This window comes from Strigops habroptila, chromosome 9 (genome assembly GCF_004027225.2).
Source record: "Strigops habroptila isolate Jane chromosome 9, bStrHab1.2.pri, whole genome shotgun sequence".
NCBI classification, from domain to species: domain Eukaryota; kingdom Metazoa; phylum Chordata; class Aves; order Psittaciformes; family Psittacidae; genus Strigops; species Strigops habroptila.
In genome coordinates, this window is record NC_044285.2 from 25,353,691 (window position 1) to 25,371,746 (window position 18,056).

Consider the following 18,056-nt stretch of genomic DNA (forward strand, 5'->3'; position numbering starts at 1 on the left):
CCCAATACAAACAGCTGGATGAATATACCTAGACTGGTTTTGCTGTTAGACCGGTATTTTCAGAGTAAATCCTCCTGCCCCTTTGACTTTTAAAATCCTATGGAGGAACTTGAAATTCCATAGCATTCTTATCAAAATGCTTAAAAGCCATGAAGCATTCCTGTTTGTACCAGGCTCTGTAAGTGTTTGTTCTTCTCTCTTTCTTTTCCCCCTTTGTAATATAAAACCTAAATTGTGTTGGTGAAGATTATAGGTACTTCCCTGTGAAGAAATTGATACTTTATAATGAGGGAGCAGCAATTCAAAGGACAAGTAAGGTCTTTTCAGTTTTTTCCTTAGAGATGTTATTTAGCGGGGTTCTTCCTATGTTGATGTCTTATTCATCTCAAGCCAGACCAAGTGACTTACTGCTTTTTCTTCAGGCCTGCAAGGCTTTCTTGTGCCAATACCATGAGTGTTTGAGGAGGATTGTCAGTGGGTCTTGGTGAGGCAGTCTAGTCCTTGCTGAAAGGGGACTCACTTTGGCCTGGAGAGTTGTTAAAACTGTGATCAATGTTCCGATGTTCAGGTGGCCTCTCACTATAGTTGCCTGATGATCTAATAGAGTGGGTATGCACATTATTTGCACCCCTCCAGGTGACATTGTTCTTGTTTTTAGTTAAAAGAAGGAAGTTTTTCTTGTTTGCCCCGTGACTGTGTCCTCCTGGTATGAAGATGAGTAATGCTGGCGCTGCTCCATGCACCTGCTCGCTGCCACCCTCCGGGATCACCTGAGCCACAGTCAGCAGATCTGGGCAAGCAGGGACGGGACGGTGCAATGGGAGCTGGGGAAGTGTTTATGGTTGGAGTCTGAAACCCACTCTTGGTTAAGAGCAGGTGCCGAAATGCTGTCACAACTTTGGGATTTGTTGTGTGCCGCCTTGCAGGTTCGGGTGTTGGCGCCAGACGCTGGGAACCTTTATTCCTGAGGACTATCCCAGCATGTATTTACTCCCTTCCTCCTCCTTGGGTAGGACTGAAATGAACCAAAGAGCATTCAGTGATAACCTGCACTATTCATTAAATAATTTTGGACCTCGCCCTTGTGAGTTGTGTTCCTGACCACTTCAAAGTGAGCATGTGTGCACAACAGCCACGTTTCCAGTGGTCTTATGGACACTCATGTGAAGTGAATTTTGCAGGATCAGGCCATCAGCCTGCTGTGTTTTGCATAGGCCACGCAGCAAAAGCATGTTTCTATTAAACAGAGGGTGGCTCAGCATGAGAGCTGGTCTCTGCGATCACCCGGGGACTTCACAGCCAGCCCTTTCTATGCTATCTCTGTTCTGTGCTCCCCTCCTGTATTACAGCGTGCGGGTATGTCTGAAGATAACTCTGCACCTAAAAACCAACCTAAGACTTCATCTAACTGATAGCATGCCATCACCACCTGCTGCCAACCAGGATTAGCAGTATCACATGCACATCGCTTAAGAAGAACACAGAATTACTTAGTAAAATTTACTGGTTGAGTTTGAAGTCTGCCACTGTCACTGCATTTTGGGTATGACGCAAAATATAGTAGTAAAACTGAAAGTGTTTAACTGTTTTCCAGCCCTTTTGAGGTGGTGAACCTGTTCCCATCCCACCTGATGTGTAAGCTAATTAGCTTCTTGGCTAAGCAGTATTTCTGGGCAAGTAGGTACAGGCTGTCCTCACAGGGACTCTTGCATTCCTCTTCATTTCACAAGCTCAAGGAAGATGCTTCTCTTTGCTTGTGAGGTTATTATTGCTCCATGCAGGTTAATTGAGCTATAGCGTTATGGCCACTCATCAAACAGTGGTGAGTAGCTCACTTGTCTAAGCTTGTTTATTTTTATAATACTGAAAAGTATTTGCATGCTGTACAGAAATGTGCTGCTTTGGTTCCTTCCAGCCTGGCAGTATTATAATTCAAAATTCTTTATTAATCTTTCTTCCTCATAAGGGACTGGCAAGGTTCCTGTGCATAATTACACGATGTTGAAGACAGAAGCCTCAGCTACTGAGTTTTTACACAATGCCCTGCAAACATGGGTCTTCTCTTCCTTAAATAGTACCTACGCTACTTCCCTTCTTATGCCCGTTCTTGATCTCAGCATGAGTACATGCAAGTATTTGCCATTCCTGTGTTAGTTCTACCAGTTCTAGACTAATGTTTTGCTCAAGAACATACAGATGAAAACTTACCATGAATAATTTCAGGCTAGAAAGTAGAATAAGGTAGTGAGATGATAGAGCTATGATGCACAGGAGCAAACTGTGAAATCAGTTCAGCCTGGGAAATCTCCCTCACAGTGTTTCCTTGGAACAGAATTGGTCTAAAACTGAATTTTCCACTTGAAAAGCAAAGTGTTTGTGGGCTTTGTGGTTATGGAGAGTGCACCATCCAATCCATAAGCTAGTCCCGTTTTGCAGAGTTGTTGGTAGTCTGAATTCAGCCGTATCCATCATAATAGATTTAGGCTAAACCCTCAAATAGGTCTGCTTAAAATGTCTACAGAACCTATTCCGATTTCCTTCCAGCTCTATCATAACAACTTTTCCAGTGCACCTCACTAATTTCCATCTTTGGCACACTGAGGACTGAAATTGCTGGAAGAGCCTAAGACAAATAGAATGTGGTGTCCAAATAAATAACACATGGGCTCCAGTACCGACTGTATTGTTCATTTTTGTGTTTCATTACACAGAAAAGTTAACTCCCTGGTTCTGCCATGAGTTTCCAGCTTGCTCAGAAGGCAGATTCCAGGAATGCTGCCACCCAAGTTAGTTGCACAAGATTTTATTTGTTAATTAGAAATATTGAGATACAACAAAGTAGGCTTGACGCTAACAGTTGGCATTTAAAGAAAGTAGATTTGTTGGCCAGAATATCTTCATATTGTATCTCTGTCCACCTTTGGTTTGGATTGCCAGGCTGATTCCTGGTTTACATCCACACTAAAATTAGTAGTATTCAGTTCCAGCAAATACTTTTGGTGTGAACTTGCCCTCCCTCCATCGGTTCAGCAGAATGAGCTCGTACTGCTGTGAAGTGAAACTCCGTGTCTGAAATGGTTGCCTACAGAATTACTTCCTTGAACATTTGAAGGAGTTAAACATGCACAGATTGAATCTGTCTGTTGAGAAAATCTTTGAGGCTGAGAGGCAGAATCTCAAGCTGGGTTGTATCTTTGTATTAAAAAAATAAACACACACACACGCCACCACCCCCCCCTTAGATTTTTCCAGTTGAGACAAAAGAAATCTTTGGGTGGAAAGACAGCATCATATTGCATAATAAAAGCTTTTTTATGCTCTAATAAAAAGGGTTGCTTAGGGCAGCTTTGCTTTAGAAAAGAAAGACATTAAAAAGAAGAGTCAGTGATGATGCTACTATGAGGGGGACAAGGAATCCTCAACTTGTGTTGTGCAACACTGGGAAAAGAGGCTAGAAGTTGCTCTGGTTATCTGCTATCTTAATGCCTGGTTTAAAGGTTCTTTACTGCATATTTGCTGGCAGCTGTTTTCAATATATCCCTCTCGAGCTAAGTCACCAGTTAAGAATTTGACATTAGATGTTTTTTTCAACCACCATCTTGAAGTACCACACCACACAGCACAGCCTTGTTCTCTGCTTAGATATTGTTCATGTGCCTTGAAATTGCTGTTGACACCTCAAGTATTTAACTTGCAGATCGGAGATAATTTTTTTGGGGTGTGGATGTGTGCCATAAGAAGGCAGAGACAGAAGTATCCACGTCTGCATTCCTTCGCTGCATCTGTTTCCTTTAGGTTTTTTGCAACATTCCAGGAAATTAAGTTAAATTATCCATCTCAATGAATATTTTTAGTTTCACTAGTTCTACTTTAACTGCCTGCCCTTAAAGTACAAGCCCACTGAGTGCACAAGTATGTTCCACTTTCTTTGCATCGTTTGCCTTTCTTTAGGACACCTTTAGTAGTTGTTTAACTGCTTCTTGAATAACATACCTAAACGCACATTTCTCCTGATTCTCCCCTCAATGGTTAAAGTTTCTTCAGTGCTTTATATTCTGAAAGAGAAAAGTAACATAATCAAAGAATGCTTTGGGAATTAGAGCTGCGCTCTGCGGTATATTTCTGGCGTATACTTTGTCAATGTCCTTTTCTCCCCCTTACTTTCCCAGTCTGTAAAATAAAGCTAATATTCATATACTGATCATTCTCACAGACATTTCCGAGGCATAATATGTTGAAGTTTATAAAGCATTTAACCATATCACTGTTCATCAAAGGATTTGTGCTGATGTAGTTTGCAATCTACAGCACCACTGCAAAAGGAGCCATAAAGCACAGGACATCATCATCTGTGCTGCAGCTTTCATTCTTAGCAAAAAATAAAACAATGGAGTTAAAGAATTAGCGGGTTTTAATCACTGTTTCACTTGGAGGCACAGATGGGACAGAGCATTTCTTGGCAGCATTTAATCTTGGAGCAGAAATTGTCATGATTAAAGCAGCAGCTGGAGTAGATTGCGAGGACGGGGGGGGGGTTCATTCATCCTAAAGGGACCAAAATTGTTGGGCTTGGGGAGAAAATGAGAAGCTACAAAAGCAGAATCTGAAATATGGGCCAAGGTTTATTATTTCTAGGGTCTCATCTGCTGATTAAAATGATGTTTTCAATGCTTTCCTCAGAATTATTTTGGAAGCGAGGAGAGTGTCAAGTGATCTGGCCTACTGAAGAGGAGACCGAAGCCATCTCTGAGTGGAGATTTTGGACTTGGATGCGGAAGGCTGTGTGTCCCCCCATGTGGCGGAACTGCTTCTCCTTACCAAGGAAGTCAAAGTGAAGGAAATAGGTATGTGCCACTTCAACTAGGATTTCAGAAGAATCACGTTCCAGGCCAGTTAACAGGGCCTGGGTTCCTAGTTGAGGCAGCCTGGAGCGAGGTGGGTTTTGACTTTCTCCTCATTCACGTTTGCAGAAGGGTTCTGTCTGCCTGGTGTGTCCAGGCCTTGTGTCACAGGGGTAGATTCCTGCAGCAGGCTGGCCCAAGGGAGGAAACTGGGTGGTTGTGGAGTCACAGAACAAAGCAGATCCTTCAGGTCTCCTGGCTCCTGCAGTCCATCCCTGGTTTTGCCACGGAATAAACTGTTGGGAGCAAGTTACCTCTTGCTAAGGAACAATGTTAACCAGAAAAAAGGGATCAAAATAAGGTGCTGGAATACCAACATGCACTCTGCTGTTAGGGCAGAGCCACAGCTTAGCCAACAAGTAAAGCATGCCTTCTATTCTGAACTGTTCTAGCTCAAAAGTAGCTCTGCTTTTAGTTACATGTCTCAGAGGTATCATTAATTTTGGATATTTCAACTCATGCAAGACCAGTGGGCTTGAGTTTCCATGACAAATTCCTGACTCCACTGGGAGACCGAGTGAAGTGTAATCATTGCTGGTCACTGACTTAATCTGTACTTAGGATGTGCTTGACATTGGCTCTTTGTATTTCTCTAGTTGGTACACAGTGTTTTTTCCTGCCACTCAGAGGTCTTTTTCTGTTCCTTAGGTCAGACGACTCTTTTTCCCCCTCTTGCATTTGCATGCATTCAGCTGATGGTACTTAGATGTGCGAAGATTTGGTTGCCTTTGTATAGCAGAAAGTTGCAGAGTCCTCTCTTGCACCAGGACGTTGTGTTTTCTGCAGCAGGGAGACTAGGTGCTGATCTCGCTCAGGGTATTTCATAACTCTAAAATCCTGCTGGCTGACAAGGTATTCATTAATTGCTTTAAACAGCCTAAGCTAAGAGATATCTTTACTTCCTTTGAACCATATACTATCTCAGTGGGCCTCTCTCTCTTCCCTCCCCCCTTAAAACTGACAAATTGCTGATTTCACCCTTTAATCCTTGTCTGCCTGCAAATATGGGGAGTGTATTTCACTGTTGGTAGTCCTAAGTGTAAAGCAAACAGGTCTTAGGCATTTTTACTATCATCCTGTGAGTTACAGGTCTTCTTTTCTGCCTGAAAGCAGCCTTGCTATCTGAGGTATTCAGCATGCATCCCTGCAGCTTGCAGTCCATTGATATTCCTATAAACTTGCGAGTCACCTTTCATCACCTTTCGAAGCTTTGCCCCCTGGCATGCAAGTCCTTCTTAGGTCAAGGGCCTTAATGACCTCCATTGTTATGGGAACCTTTGGTAATCTAACCTGCTTTTTTTTTGCTCCTGTATTTCAAGCCATTGCTCTTAAATGTCTCTTGCTTGATCCACTCAGGCGCTAATAACCGTGTCTCCTTTCCTTAGGTCAAGGGCAGCTTTTACATTCCACCCAAAAGGCACCACAGTTTGAGATGAGGAATTCAGAAGAGCAAGCAGCTACGACAGTTTTACAACGCCTGCTGCAGGAGCAGCTCAGATACGGAAACCCAAATGACAACCGTAACCTTCTTGCCTTACACCAACAAGCCACAGGAAATGCCCCCCCTTTCAACAGCAGTGGGAGTCCAGCATCTCAGAACGAAGGGCTGAGCTCCCAGGACCACCAGCTTGTGACTCATGCTGCCCGTCAGGAGCCCCAGGGCCAGGAGATACAGGTGGACAACAGCATCATGGAGAAGCAGCTCTCCCCACGACTTCAGAACAGCGAGGATCTCCCGACCTATGAGGAAGCCAAAGTGCAGTCACAGTATTTCAGGGGCCAGCCGCACGCTAGTGTCGGGGCAGCGTTCTATGTAACGGGGGTCACCAACCAAAAGATGAGGACTGAAGGGCGGCCCACGGTTCAGCGGGTGAGCCCAGGGAAGGTCCACCAGGATGAAGGACTGAAGGACCTCAAGCAAGGGCACGTCCGCTCCTTGAGCGAGAGGCTGATGCAGCTGTCCTTGGCCACCAGTGGGGTCAAGGCCCACGCGCCTGTCACGAGCGCACCGCTCTCCCCCCTCTCCCCTCTTTCTCCTCAACAGTCCAGCGACCCTTATAAGAATTCTGGCTCCAATGAGTTCTACAAGAACTCGGTGCAGGCCCCTTCCCAGCCCAACATGAAAGGAATGGAGCAGCGGGGTCCTCCTCCGGAGTATCCGTACAAAAATGTGTCCACCCCATCTATGAACTGCAAACCTCAGGACTCGGGACATTTCTATAGTGATCATCGCATGAGCCAGCAGGGAAGATCTGATGGGCCGATGATGAGGTATCAACATCCCCCTGAGTATGGGTCAGTCAGGTAAGCAAGATCTTCAGACAAACTCCTTGACAGCCACACAAGGAACAACTCAGTCCATTGCCCTCACTCCTGAGGCAGGTTTTCTTTCAGCACAGATCTCATCTGTATTATGTGAGGTGACATGTTGTGTTCAGCTACAGACCGTGTCTGGAAGGACTGTAACATGTTTCAGTAGCTACTTAGAGAGGCCTGACTCTTTATTAAAAAACCCAAAACAAACACAAACTAAAAATACCCCAACAAACAAAACGAGTCAGCTTGAGTTTATGGCATGGGGAGGTTTGACGCTGAGGCTCCAGAGGCTTACAAAAGGTTTGCTACAAAAGCCAAAGTTAGGGTGTGATTCATTGTAGAAACTTGCAGTTACTTATTGCAAGACTTAAGCTGTTCTTTAATTACATCTGCCCAGACAAAAGAGTTTTTTTAGATTTAAACTGCATCTAAATGCTATGTAGGAAAGGAGAAAGTGACTGAAAGTGACAGTGGTGCAGGTAACAGCAACCACCTGAGCTTCCTTTGGAGTTTCTCAGATGTTATATTCAGTGGACCAGAGTGTAGGAGTGGGAAATGGAGCGTGCTTTGTGCCTCATCCCAGGCTTGCTAGCTTAGCTTTCACTAATTTTCCTTGCATCATTTGAAATCTCAGCCTGTTCTGGTTTCCTTTAGATAAGGAGCTAGATTTGGCTTAAGCCAGCACAGATGTCCGTGTGGGTGAAGGTGAAGTTTTATTCAGGTAGGCTAAAAATAAGGCTTGGCTTAACCTGTTCCCTTACCATCTCATCTCTGTTCAAGTCCAGGTGAGATTTGGTGTAACGATTTTGGCCTCATTTTGAAGCTAAGAGGATAATACAAAAGAGCAAGAGGAGAGTGTTGCCACACTGAGTAAATGGTGAGGTGTCTATGCTGATGTTTGCACATACTGTGTTGTGCTTGGAGGGGAGCACGAAGAAGTAACCAGTCTGTATTTGGGAACAGAGTCTGAGCTTTGGGGGATTTGAATCTGCTCAGAACCTTCCTAGTCCTATGGGGAACTATTTTCAGAGTTTGTCCACCATTGTTTGTGATCTGAAATGACTTCAGCAGCATACAAGCCTGATGAAAAGGCCCTTTGATCTGGCTAAATAAATAATAAAGAGGCCAGGAAAAGGGGAAGTAAAGGGTTTAGGGGGGGTAATGGTTGTAGAAGCTCATTGCAAATGTTTTTGCAAATGCAAAGGTCTCGAATCTCTGTGCACCCAGGAAAGGGAAACAGATCCTTGATGGTTATACTGCATCAGAAATCCTCATAATATTACATATAGTGAATCTGAGACACAGCCTGCTTGCTGTTTAAGGGAGAGGTATTTGAAAACTCGCCAACAGTCAGCTCCTCTAGACAGGGTGATTTTTGTCTGTATTGGATGGATCCTGGCTGCTTTGAAAGAACATGGTGGGGGAGAAGGGGGGGGCAGGAGAAAGGTTCAGCTGGCAAGGTTTCCAGTAGGGGAAGCAACTGAAATTTGTCTTCAAAGCATTGGGAATCTAATGAGGTTACTTTTTAACCTAAATAGCTGCACAGAGGAGAGGTTTCCTTTGCAAGCAAATGCTGAAGCAGTAGAACAATCGCAAGACTAATCCATAAATTACAGAGCAGCGTAGCAAAGGAAGGGAGCAAGTCCTCTCTTCCCCTCCTTCTCCCACACACTTTAAGAGAAACTGTCATTGAGACAAGAAACCTTCTGTGTTACTAAAGGTGCAGCTGGGTGATGGTGTGCGGATTTTAAAGGCACACAACTTCCAGGAGGGCATTGCCTCGCTCTGGGCAGCGCTGACCGGTGTCTCTGCAGCCTCGCTGGCGTGATAAAGTGTTTTCCGAGCCTCCAGTTTTCCCAGCTCTGTGTTTATGGGGATTAATTTGGGTTGGTAAATGTGTGCATTTTTTGAACTGCGCGTCAAGGAAACAAAGCCCCTTCTTTCTGCTGGCGAAGCCGCACCCATTGCTGCGGGTTTTTCCCCTCATTGTTCAGGGGAATTTGAGGGTGACCTAACGATGCGGTTTAAATAAAACTCGTTGAGCAAGATAAACATTGGGGAATTCACAGCATTCTCATGCTTCACCCTCCCCGCTCTGGGAAAGGAATGGGCTGTGTGGTAAGTTTAAACCAGTCTGCAAACACTTTGCCTCACCTGCTCCTGGGCGGTGTAAGTTTGGGAACACGTATGTGTAGGTAATGATGTTGGTTTAATGTAAATACCGGGCATGCCGGAGGCATCCAGGCTGCTGTTTGGAAATTGTGAAGACAGTTCAGAAGAGGGCGGGCTGCGAGTGAAGCTCTAAAATCCAGTTCTTTCCCTAACAGCTCAGCTGCACACTGGTGATGAAAACAAAGCTGCAGGTCTAAGAGGAGAAGATGGGTGCCCTCGGCTTGGTGTCTGCTGCAGGGTCTCCTGTGGCAGAACAGCAGGTGCTGATGCAGTTTTGGGTGCAGGGGAAGCTCACTGTCTCTCTGATTCAAGCGCCATCCTCTGTTGGGAGCCCAAATGACTGAGCTCCTGCTGTGGTGATTAGTCCTGTTGACTTCACAGAAACTTTTTTGAGAAGGAGGTCCGAAGAATTTGTCCCATAATTAGTAAATCACTTTTGTGCACTGCGTTCCCCTGAGCAGCATCAAAGTGGGGGATAATCAGGTATGACTGGGAAGCAGAACAAAAATGCATTGGTTTGATTTCAGCTGCCTAATGAAGTGAAGTCTGCTCCCTCCTGCTGCCAGCGTGTCCCTGTTCATGCAGGGGGGCTGTGGAAGCGAGAGGAGCTGTAGCTTCTTGAACATGAAACAGGCAGGAGAAGCCGGGAAGGCAGAAAAAACTTTAACAAGCCAGAGACCTTTCCTGATCTCTTCCCATTTCTGCCCTCCCCACTTTGCTGCTTTACCTGCAGACATGTGTGACTTATGTTTGCCATCCTGGCAGCCTCAGGACTCCCAATCTCTGGGATTACTTGCAGAGCTGCCCTTGCTCCATAGCTCTGTCTTCATGACTCAAAAGCTAACGTAACCCTTGTAGTTGTAGAACCATAAATCCAGGTTTGTACTTGGTGTGTGTCTCTGATACGCACCAGGGGCTGTGAGGGAAGCAGACATTCTTGTGTGATACAGTCTTCAAAATGAAGAGGCCCTTAAAGTTACATTTTCAGACTTAAAGACCTCGGGGAATTATTGCTCTGAGGTTTTTTTCCCTGCATTTGGGATTTTCAGCTCTCTGTGATGCTGAGGCAAATGGAAGGAGATTGTGTAATTTTGTTTTCCATGTATTTTGAGAGTCTTTCTGCATTCCTACATGAGTGGTTAGTTCAGATACAATTTTGATGACTACTGCAGGGTTACTCAGGGACTGATTCTCTCCTGGAGGGAAGTTTCTACTACCATTCTGTCAGCAGTTCTGTTAGGTGACCCCAATAGTCATTTGTACCTGAAAATTTTGCAGTCTGGCTTAAAAATCTTGAGAAATCCAGTTGGGTTCATTCATTTACTTTTTGGAATCTCCCAGTCCAAAATGGCTTTACCAGAGAAATAAATTCTGCAATTCTCATGTTAATCTGAGGAATCTCAGAACCAGGTAGTTTGAACCCACAGAATAAGACAAAATTGAAGCAGTGGGGATGCTAAAGAGTTCTTTGAACGTGTATGTACAAATTTGCATGGAAGATCTTAAAGAGGTTGCTAGGATTTTATGTGTTTTTTAAAGGTAGGATGTTGTATTACCTCATTTTGCTGGGAATATAAACACATTTGGGACATTTTTGGCTGTTGGTAATGCAAGAGAACCAGAGGCTCCCAGCTCTTCTGTTTTAGCTCGAACCCACAAGATTGGTGTCATTTCAAGACCGTGAGAGGCTTTGGATGTGAGAGCCAAGATGCTGGAAATCTTGGAAATGTCTCTTGTTTAGAAATACTCAGCCATGATTTCCTAGAGTTGTTCTTTACAATAGGTTTTAAAAAAACTCATTACCAGGCATGTCAGTACAAAGACTGTCCCCTCAGAATTTAGCTGCTGCTGTTGTTTCCCTTTGGCCATCTTTGTGCTCCTTTCATTAGCTCTCAGGTTCTGCAGAAATGGCAAGATTCTACTCATGTGTCTCTGATGAGATGCTTTTGGTCAAATAGCTCAAATTGTTGACTTTGGCATCTAAACAGTCCATCTAAATAGGCTTATAACACTAACACACCAAGATCAAGTCAGTCTGAGTTAACTGCTTCAGGTTGTTTTCAGACTGGAAGAGCATTTTGTAGGTTCAGAGTTGGAAATGTGGTTTATTGCATCCATGAGGCAGGCTGGCAACGTGTCTCTCTTGATCTAACCTCTTTAGGTCATCAGAGATTAAATGTCACAGCAAGGTTATTCCCTAATTGATTATAACATCAAAACAGAGGTGTCAGGTAAAGAATAAGCTCAAGGAGACGAGTGGTTTCTGGAGATGCAAAGTTTTAACTCTGCACATAACTGGGTGAGCTAGGAAAGGAGCTGGAAACCACCTGAGACAAACCAGACAACCTTGAGCATGGCATGTGATGGTTTTGCCTCATTCTTCGTTATGAGAACTGCCAAATAAGGGTAACGGAGTAAATACAACAATAAGTAGAGCTGGCCTCCCAGGAGGGAAAAAACCAAAGTGCTGCTGCTAAAGTGCACATTCCTGAGGAAATTAATTGCACATCTCTCTTCTGCATCACCCCTGAGATCCTCATGCTGTGTAGGATCATTTCTGGGGAAATACAACTCCTGCAATAACATTACTGGTAGGGACCACAGTCACCCGAGTGTGAGGAAGAGAGAAACAGTAACTAGAGCAGTAATTTGGTTTTTCCAAAGTGACAAAGGCTAGATTTGTTTCCCCATTAAGGAATTTGAGTGTGAGCTCGGGGGTTTCTATGCACCTTCTCTGCTGGAAACCAGGGAAAATGAGACATGAGATGCATGATACTGAAAAATGAACCCTGTGCTGGGCTGAGAATGCCCCAACTCCTCCATGTGCTGCCAGCCAGATGTGAGTAATGCAGACGTTTCCTCTTTGGACCCGTACGAAAAGTTGGTGCATTCTTTCTGCAGAGAACAGGAAGGATGATGCTGAGTGTTTGCACATCGGCTGAGAAGCCCGTTGTGTAACCCTTGAGTTCCCAGTTCAGCTTCTTGCTTGCTGTTTTCAACTGACGTGCCATTAGTGCTCTTGGTGTGGCGGGAGAGCTGTGCTGTGGGCTGTCCTGTACATCCAGTACCTCTGCTGCACTCAGCAGAGCAAGCATGTAGGGAACACAGGCAACCATGGGGGTATTCTGCAGCAGCCATGGCCACGTGGAACAACACCATGCACTTTTCCAGCTGCAGGGTTGAACTACATCCCAAAGGGTGGGGAATTTCATCAAAACAGGAGTATTTCAGAACACGTTGAACTGCCAGGCTGGGTCTGCACCAGGCTGCGGTCTGTGCTTAAGAGGAGGCTGACTGCAGCATGGAGAGGGAGTGACTTCAGCTGTTAGAATAAAGAACATCCAGAGAAGTTAAAGGTTGTCTGTCTTTGGAGGAGGAAGCAAAACCTGCCTCCTGAGGTCATCCAAGCACAATACATCCACACAAATCTTCTAAGAGAGGTTTTGTACTTGGCTAATGCAGCACAAGTTGAGCTGGGGATCTCCAGTGCCTGGGAAATGTGAGCTGATGTAGCTTGGAGTTACTTGTGTGATAGACTCAAGCAGGTTTCAGATTCCTAGATCTGGCTTTGATACCTGTAGAGGCTTTTGTTAGGAGCAGTAAACAAATCACCTGCAGGTGGTTCTGAATGAAAGGGCTGGTTCTGATGCCTATGCTGGTTTTCAGACCCTTTAACTATCTCATTTAACCATGCTGCAGCTTGTTGGTTGATACTTCAGAAAGCTCACATCAGTGGTGCTGGCATATAGCATAGAGTTTAACCAGCCACTTTAACTCTGTATCCTGAATTGCAGAAGACAATGCATTGTTTTCTTCGTGAGAGATGGCACATTTTAGGACAGAATGGACGAGCCCATTCCTAATAGTTTAGTTGTTTTATCCACGAAGTGTGGAGAAAAGTTATAGTTTTGGTCAGTAGTTGTTGATGGAGTTTCTCTTAGTGTTTCTGTACAAAACAGACCCAAGAGGAAAGACCTTTGTGCATTTATAATATGTTTTCTGATAATGATTTGGTTTTGAATTTTTTATAGAAACTTAGAAAAATGAGGAAAAACTCATATATGAGTCTTTTGTGTGGGAATGCCTGTGGAAAGGAGTACACGGATTATCCCTCACCTTTTCACTGGGTTTGTGCACCATCTTCTGCATGACTTTGATGGAGCTCCTGCTCTCTGTTTTCCAGGCAGAACCCAGATGTGCAGCTGCAGTTACAACAGAGACCACCTCACCACCACAGCCCAACTTCTTCCTTGACATCCCTGGGATCTTTGACTTTGCTTCAGTCTCCACCGCCATCCAGGCTGTCCCCTTCCCAGCATCAGCAACCTCTGACTCCAAGCCAGGGAGATCCTGGAATTCTGCCACGGACCCAGCAGCCATTCTTGTCAAACCAAGTCCATCAGGGGGACTTGTACCGACTATGCCAGCCCTTCCTAGGCCCGCAGCAGCAGCAAGGAGATTCCTATTCAGTAATGTCCCGAGCTCAGCAGATACCTTCCCCCTATCAGCAGATGCAAGTAGATCCTTTTGCCATAGTTTCCAGGGCCCAGCAGATGGTGGAAATCCTGTCAGAAGAGAACCGGTCTCTACGACAGGAACTGGATGGGTGTTATGAGAAAGTAGCCCGGCTGCAGAAGGTGGGTGTTTTGGGATATCAGGCACTCTCCTGTGTCTAGTACTGTCCATAATTGAATCATCTAATCCGCAACTGTTACATTCCTTGCCTAAGGGATTGATTATCTACTTGGGAGTCTTTTACATGCAGATTGATTAGTCTGTATCCTGTCCCCTAGGGCAGCAGCTTAGCTTTGTCAGAAGATAAAATCAAAGCCTTCAGTTGTATTCTAATAGTTTACTGACCATGCTCAAAAGAGCATCCTCATCAGCTGTCTTGAAGAGGCTGACTGCTTGGCTTGCTTGGTTACATTAAGGCTAGTATTCTTATGCCCAGGATAGCAGCAGGCTTCATTTTCCCATTAGTCTTAAAGACTTTAGAGACTGCAGGAAGGGCCTGATTGGAATGACATGAGACCATAGTCACTCAAGGAGGCAACAGGGGACATAGCCACAAAACTGGTTGGCAGGACACTGTGGAAGGCAAGTACAAGGCTGCTATGGCTACGTTAAAGACATTTGGACTGTAGGACTGAAACTAACACTTCTTTTGTCCCCCTCTCAATGCCACACAACTTCTGTGAAAACTTAATGTCTTGGTTTGGATCAAGCTATTTGCTACCTTTGGCTTTATGAAACAAGTAGAATAAGGTATGATAAAACGTTTTAAAAGAAATATCCCAGCGAGACCCATCATTAACATGCATGTGTAGAGGTATTTTCATTGCAGCCTCATAGAAATAACTTCATGATGACCATTGGTTTAAAGCTGGGCAGCAGGTCAGCTTTGCTTGTGCCTTGCAGCTGAGAAGAGGCTGAATCTACTTGCACATTAGGACTTTGTGGGCCTTGCTCTGCTCTTTCCACTGAGCAGTCTCCAGGGCCATAAAAATGAGTGGCTGCCTAAAACACTTGTTTGAGTTCGGGTGACCAGTATGGCATTCCACACTCCTTATTCCCTATGTTACCTCTTTCCAGGGACATACATTCATTTTGTTGTGGTTTTTTTTGGAAGGTCTCTGGCCAGGAAATGCTTTAGAGAAATGTTTGACAGCTTCCTGATAATGAAAGAAGGATAAAAATGCACTTTCCTCCACCCTCCTGTTGATCACTTGCTGTGGAGTGCTGATGGGGTTTGCTGCTACACGGATCCATGCTTCCATAGCAATGAATCATGCCTAGTAAGGAGAGTTAGAACTGAATCTCCTTCTGCTCTGAGTGATCAGAGAAGCTTCACACTAAAGGCTAGAAGGAAGGATGAAACATATTTTACTGCAAATGTTTCCCTCCTGCTATTTAGTAAATTGGACATTTAAAAGCACAGCTAAGTTGTAGAAGTGTAAACAGAGAACATCAGGAGGTTTGATTATGAATTTTGGACTATAACAGTTGCAGAGCTGCAGAGTTCATCAGTAATACGGGATCTGCCACTGGTGTTTTTGTAGCATAGTTTTGTCTGCCTTTCTTGTTTTATTTTACTAACTCACTTGATACCACACTAGCTATTTATATAAATGCTTTTTGCCCAGACTAACAGGAGTGTCAAACTGCCCCAATCTTAGAAAATAATAGATTACATTTGCACTTCTTCAGTTTGCTTTATCTGTGCTTTTGTATTGGGGAAACAGAAGTAGAATCTGGAAGGAGATTCTAGATCTTTGTTTTAACCATTGGTGTCCTTTATGCAGAAGGAGCCATCACAAACCTGAGACTATTGTTTTACTTAATGTATGGGTGTAGGATTCTTCAATAAAGAAAACCTGAGAGAAAATGATCTCCCTTCTGAAACTGAATAATTGTTAGTGGTAAAATAGTAAGTGCTTGTTTTCACTTCCACTGCAGCTGGAAACAGAAATTCAGCAAGTTTCAGAGGCATACAAAAACCTGGAGAAATCATCCTCTAAACGTGATGCCCTGGAAAAGGCCATGAGAAACAAACTGGAAGGAGAAATTCGTAGGCTTCATGATTTCAACAGGGATCTAAGAGGTGAATGAAGTAAAACTTCTTCAATGTTGGGGTGTTTTTATTGTTGTACTTACTTGGCAGGACAGTGTTCTGCTGCAGAATTCACTGTGTCTGTTGACAACTCAACCGTGACAGGATACTCAGGTATGTTCAGCAGCCTGAGATTTTAAGTGCTTGCTGCAAGTATGGAAACGACAGATTTAGGAGGGTGCTGTAGTCTCTCATTTCCAGCCTGTTTCTCATTGAAAAGAAACATGATAAGCCAAATACTATAAACCAGATGCAAGCCTGGAATCCTCTCTTGTCTTATATCCTAGACACGATTTGTACAATTTGTTCAGTTTATACAAATGGAAAGACGGTTTGCTGACTGCCTAATCCCACACCAGGCATGTTCACTTTATTTCCTGTCCAGTGACCTTTCTGCACTGACATACAAACTGCAGACTGCCTGTTCTTCCTGAAGGTCTTGTCATTTCTTATCAGTGTAGGCATCTGTTTTTTTGGATCTCCCTTCCTTTTCCAGAGTGAGATGTTATTAGTGTCTGGTTCTTGCTAAGAGGCTGAGACAGTACGATGGCTGACAGTGGAGAGTGATGTTGAACAGTATTTGACCTTAACATGGGAAAAATTTTACCATTAGCTTGAAAGGTGAAAACCATCTGTAATTTGGGGTGTTTAAAGGACACAATCAGTTTTTTAAACTCTAAACTTAATTTTTTTGCAAACACCTTCTGATTGTCCTACATGTCATCTGCTCGCACTGCCCCATGTCTCTTGCTAAGACTGTGTTCCCAGAAATTGTTTTGCATCCAAGAAGTAAAGCCAGTGCTGTCAAGAAGGACAGTACATGAAGGCCTGCATTAAATAATCTTATTCATAATAAAGCACATCATAAACATTTCATTCTCACTTTCACGGACTGACATAAGTTCTTAACAGCCTGCAGCAGCAGAACCAGTAACCTGTCCTTAGAGTTTTACACTTTTCCCTAGCGTCAGGTAACTGGACAACAGAGATTTTATCTTCTAACTATTCAGATTTAGTGGAGAATTATAAGGGAATCTTTTAATTGCACAGTGGGATTTATTTGGGTGGAAAAAATAAGGTGTCTTAATGTTTGTAAAAATTGAAAAAATAAACTTCTTATGTGTTGTAACTATTTAAAGTAATTTCTTTAGGATTTTATTTAGCCTGTTTTGTCTCATTGAGAAGATTTTCTGAAGGACATAATTGGAAACATTCCAAAAGTGGGTGCTAGCTTCTGGTTTTGGCTGTGTAGAATGAGGAGGTCTGTCCCTCTAATGGGGAACTGCATTGGAAATGTCCTGAGCAGATGTGACTTAGTGCTTGAAGGTTTTTAATGACTTAGTGTTCCTTCTGTTGAAAACACTTGCAGAGCGCATGGAGACAGCCAACAAGCAGCTGGCGGAGAAGGAATTTGAGGGGTCTGAAGACAATCGGAAAACCATCTCTCAACTCTTTGCACAAAGTGAGTTATGAGTGAGTTAGTGAGTGGGCTCAGCACCAATGCTCCAGCCATTCTGGGATCGGTAACAATGCAGAAGGTCACTGTAGTTCAGATCTGTCACTTTTCTATCAGGATGGAATTCAGGGCAGTGACAGTCCAAAACTGACAGTGGAGAAAGGATTCAAGAATTCCTCTTCTGTCAGTACGTAAAGACCATTTGATGTCCTTTAGTAGAGATTTTGAAGCAAACATAGTTTGCCATTAAACTGCAAGATTAGTGTTTACCCCATAATATACAGGCTAGTTTGGCCACTTATTTGGTCCCCTGAAAGCTTTGGAATTAAACCATTCCAGGCTGACAAGAGTCCTGGCATGAATTAAGGCCAGTGAGACCGGAACCTGGTAGGTCTCCTATCTCTTTCCTCTTTAATTTGCCACTGCCTTATCCAGTTCTGCAAACATAAGGGGGATGAACACTGCCTGCAGTATGCTGGGCTGGGTAAGGGTCATGAATTCTGTCCACAGTAGTGGATTTATCACAAAATGAGGGATGTGAAATGCTGCTTTTCCTTTGTACTGAAATGTCTTAAGGCTGAATGCGGCGAGCCAACTTTTC

The 18,056-nt window shown here is 43.9% G+C and overlaps 1 protein-coding gene across 4 annotated transcripts in view; it reads left to right on the forward strand.

Annotated features, from left to right (window-relative positions):
• The window catches only part of AMOT (angiomotin), a 62,902-nt gene that overhangs the window by 20,992 nt on the left and 23,854 nt on the right, over positions 1–18,056 (forward strand). For 3 of the 4 annotated variants that reach the window (XM_030497409.1, XM_030497410.1, XM_030497408.1), the window contains 5 exons: positions 4,681–4,844; positions 6,287–7,205; positions 13,573–14,026; positions 15,846–15,990; positions 17,369–17,461. In XM_030497409.1, coding sequence (XP_030353269.1) covers positions 6,334–7,205; positions 13,573–14,026; positions 15,846–15,990; positions 17,369–17,461 — 1,564 coding nt within the window. In that variant the 5' untranslated portion in view covers positions 4,681–4,844; positions 6,287–6,333. Of the gene's footprint in view, positions 1–4,680; positions 4,845–5,549; positions 5,754–6,286; positions 7,206–13,572; positions 14,027–15,845; positions 15,991–17,368; positions 17,462–18,056 lie in introns of all 4 variants that reach the window. The other variant, XM_030497411.1, reaches the window with a different exon arrangement.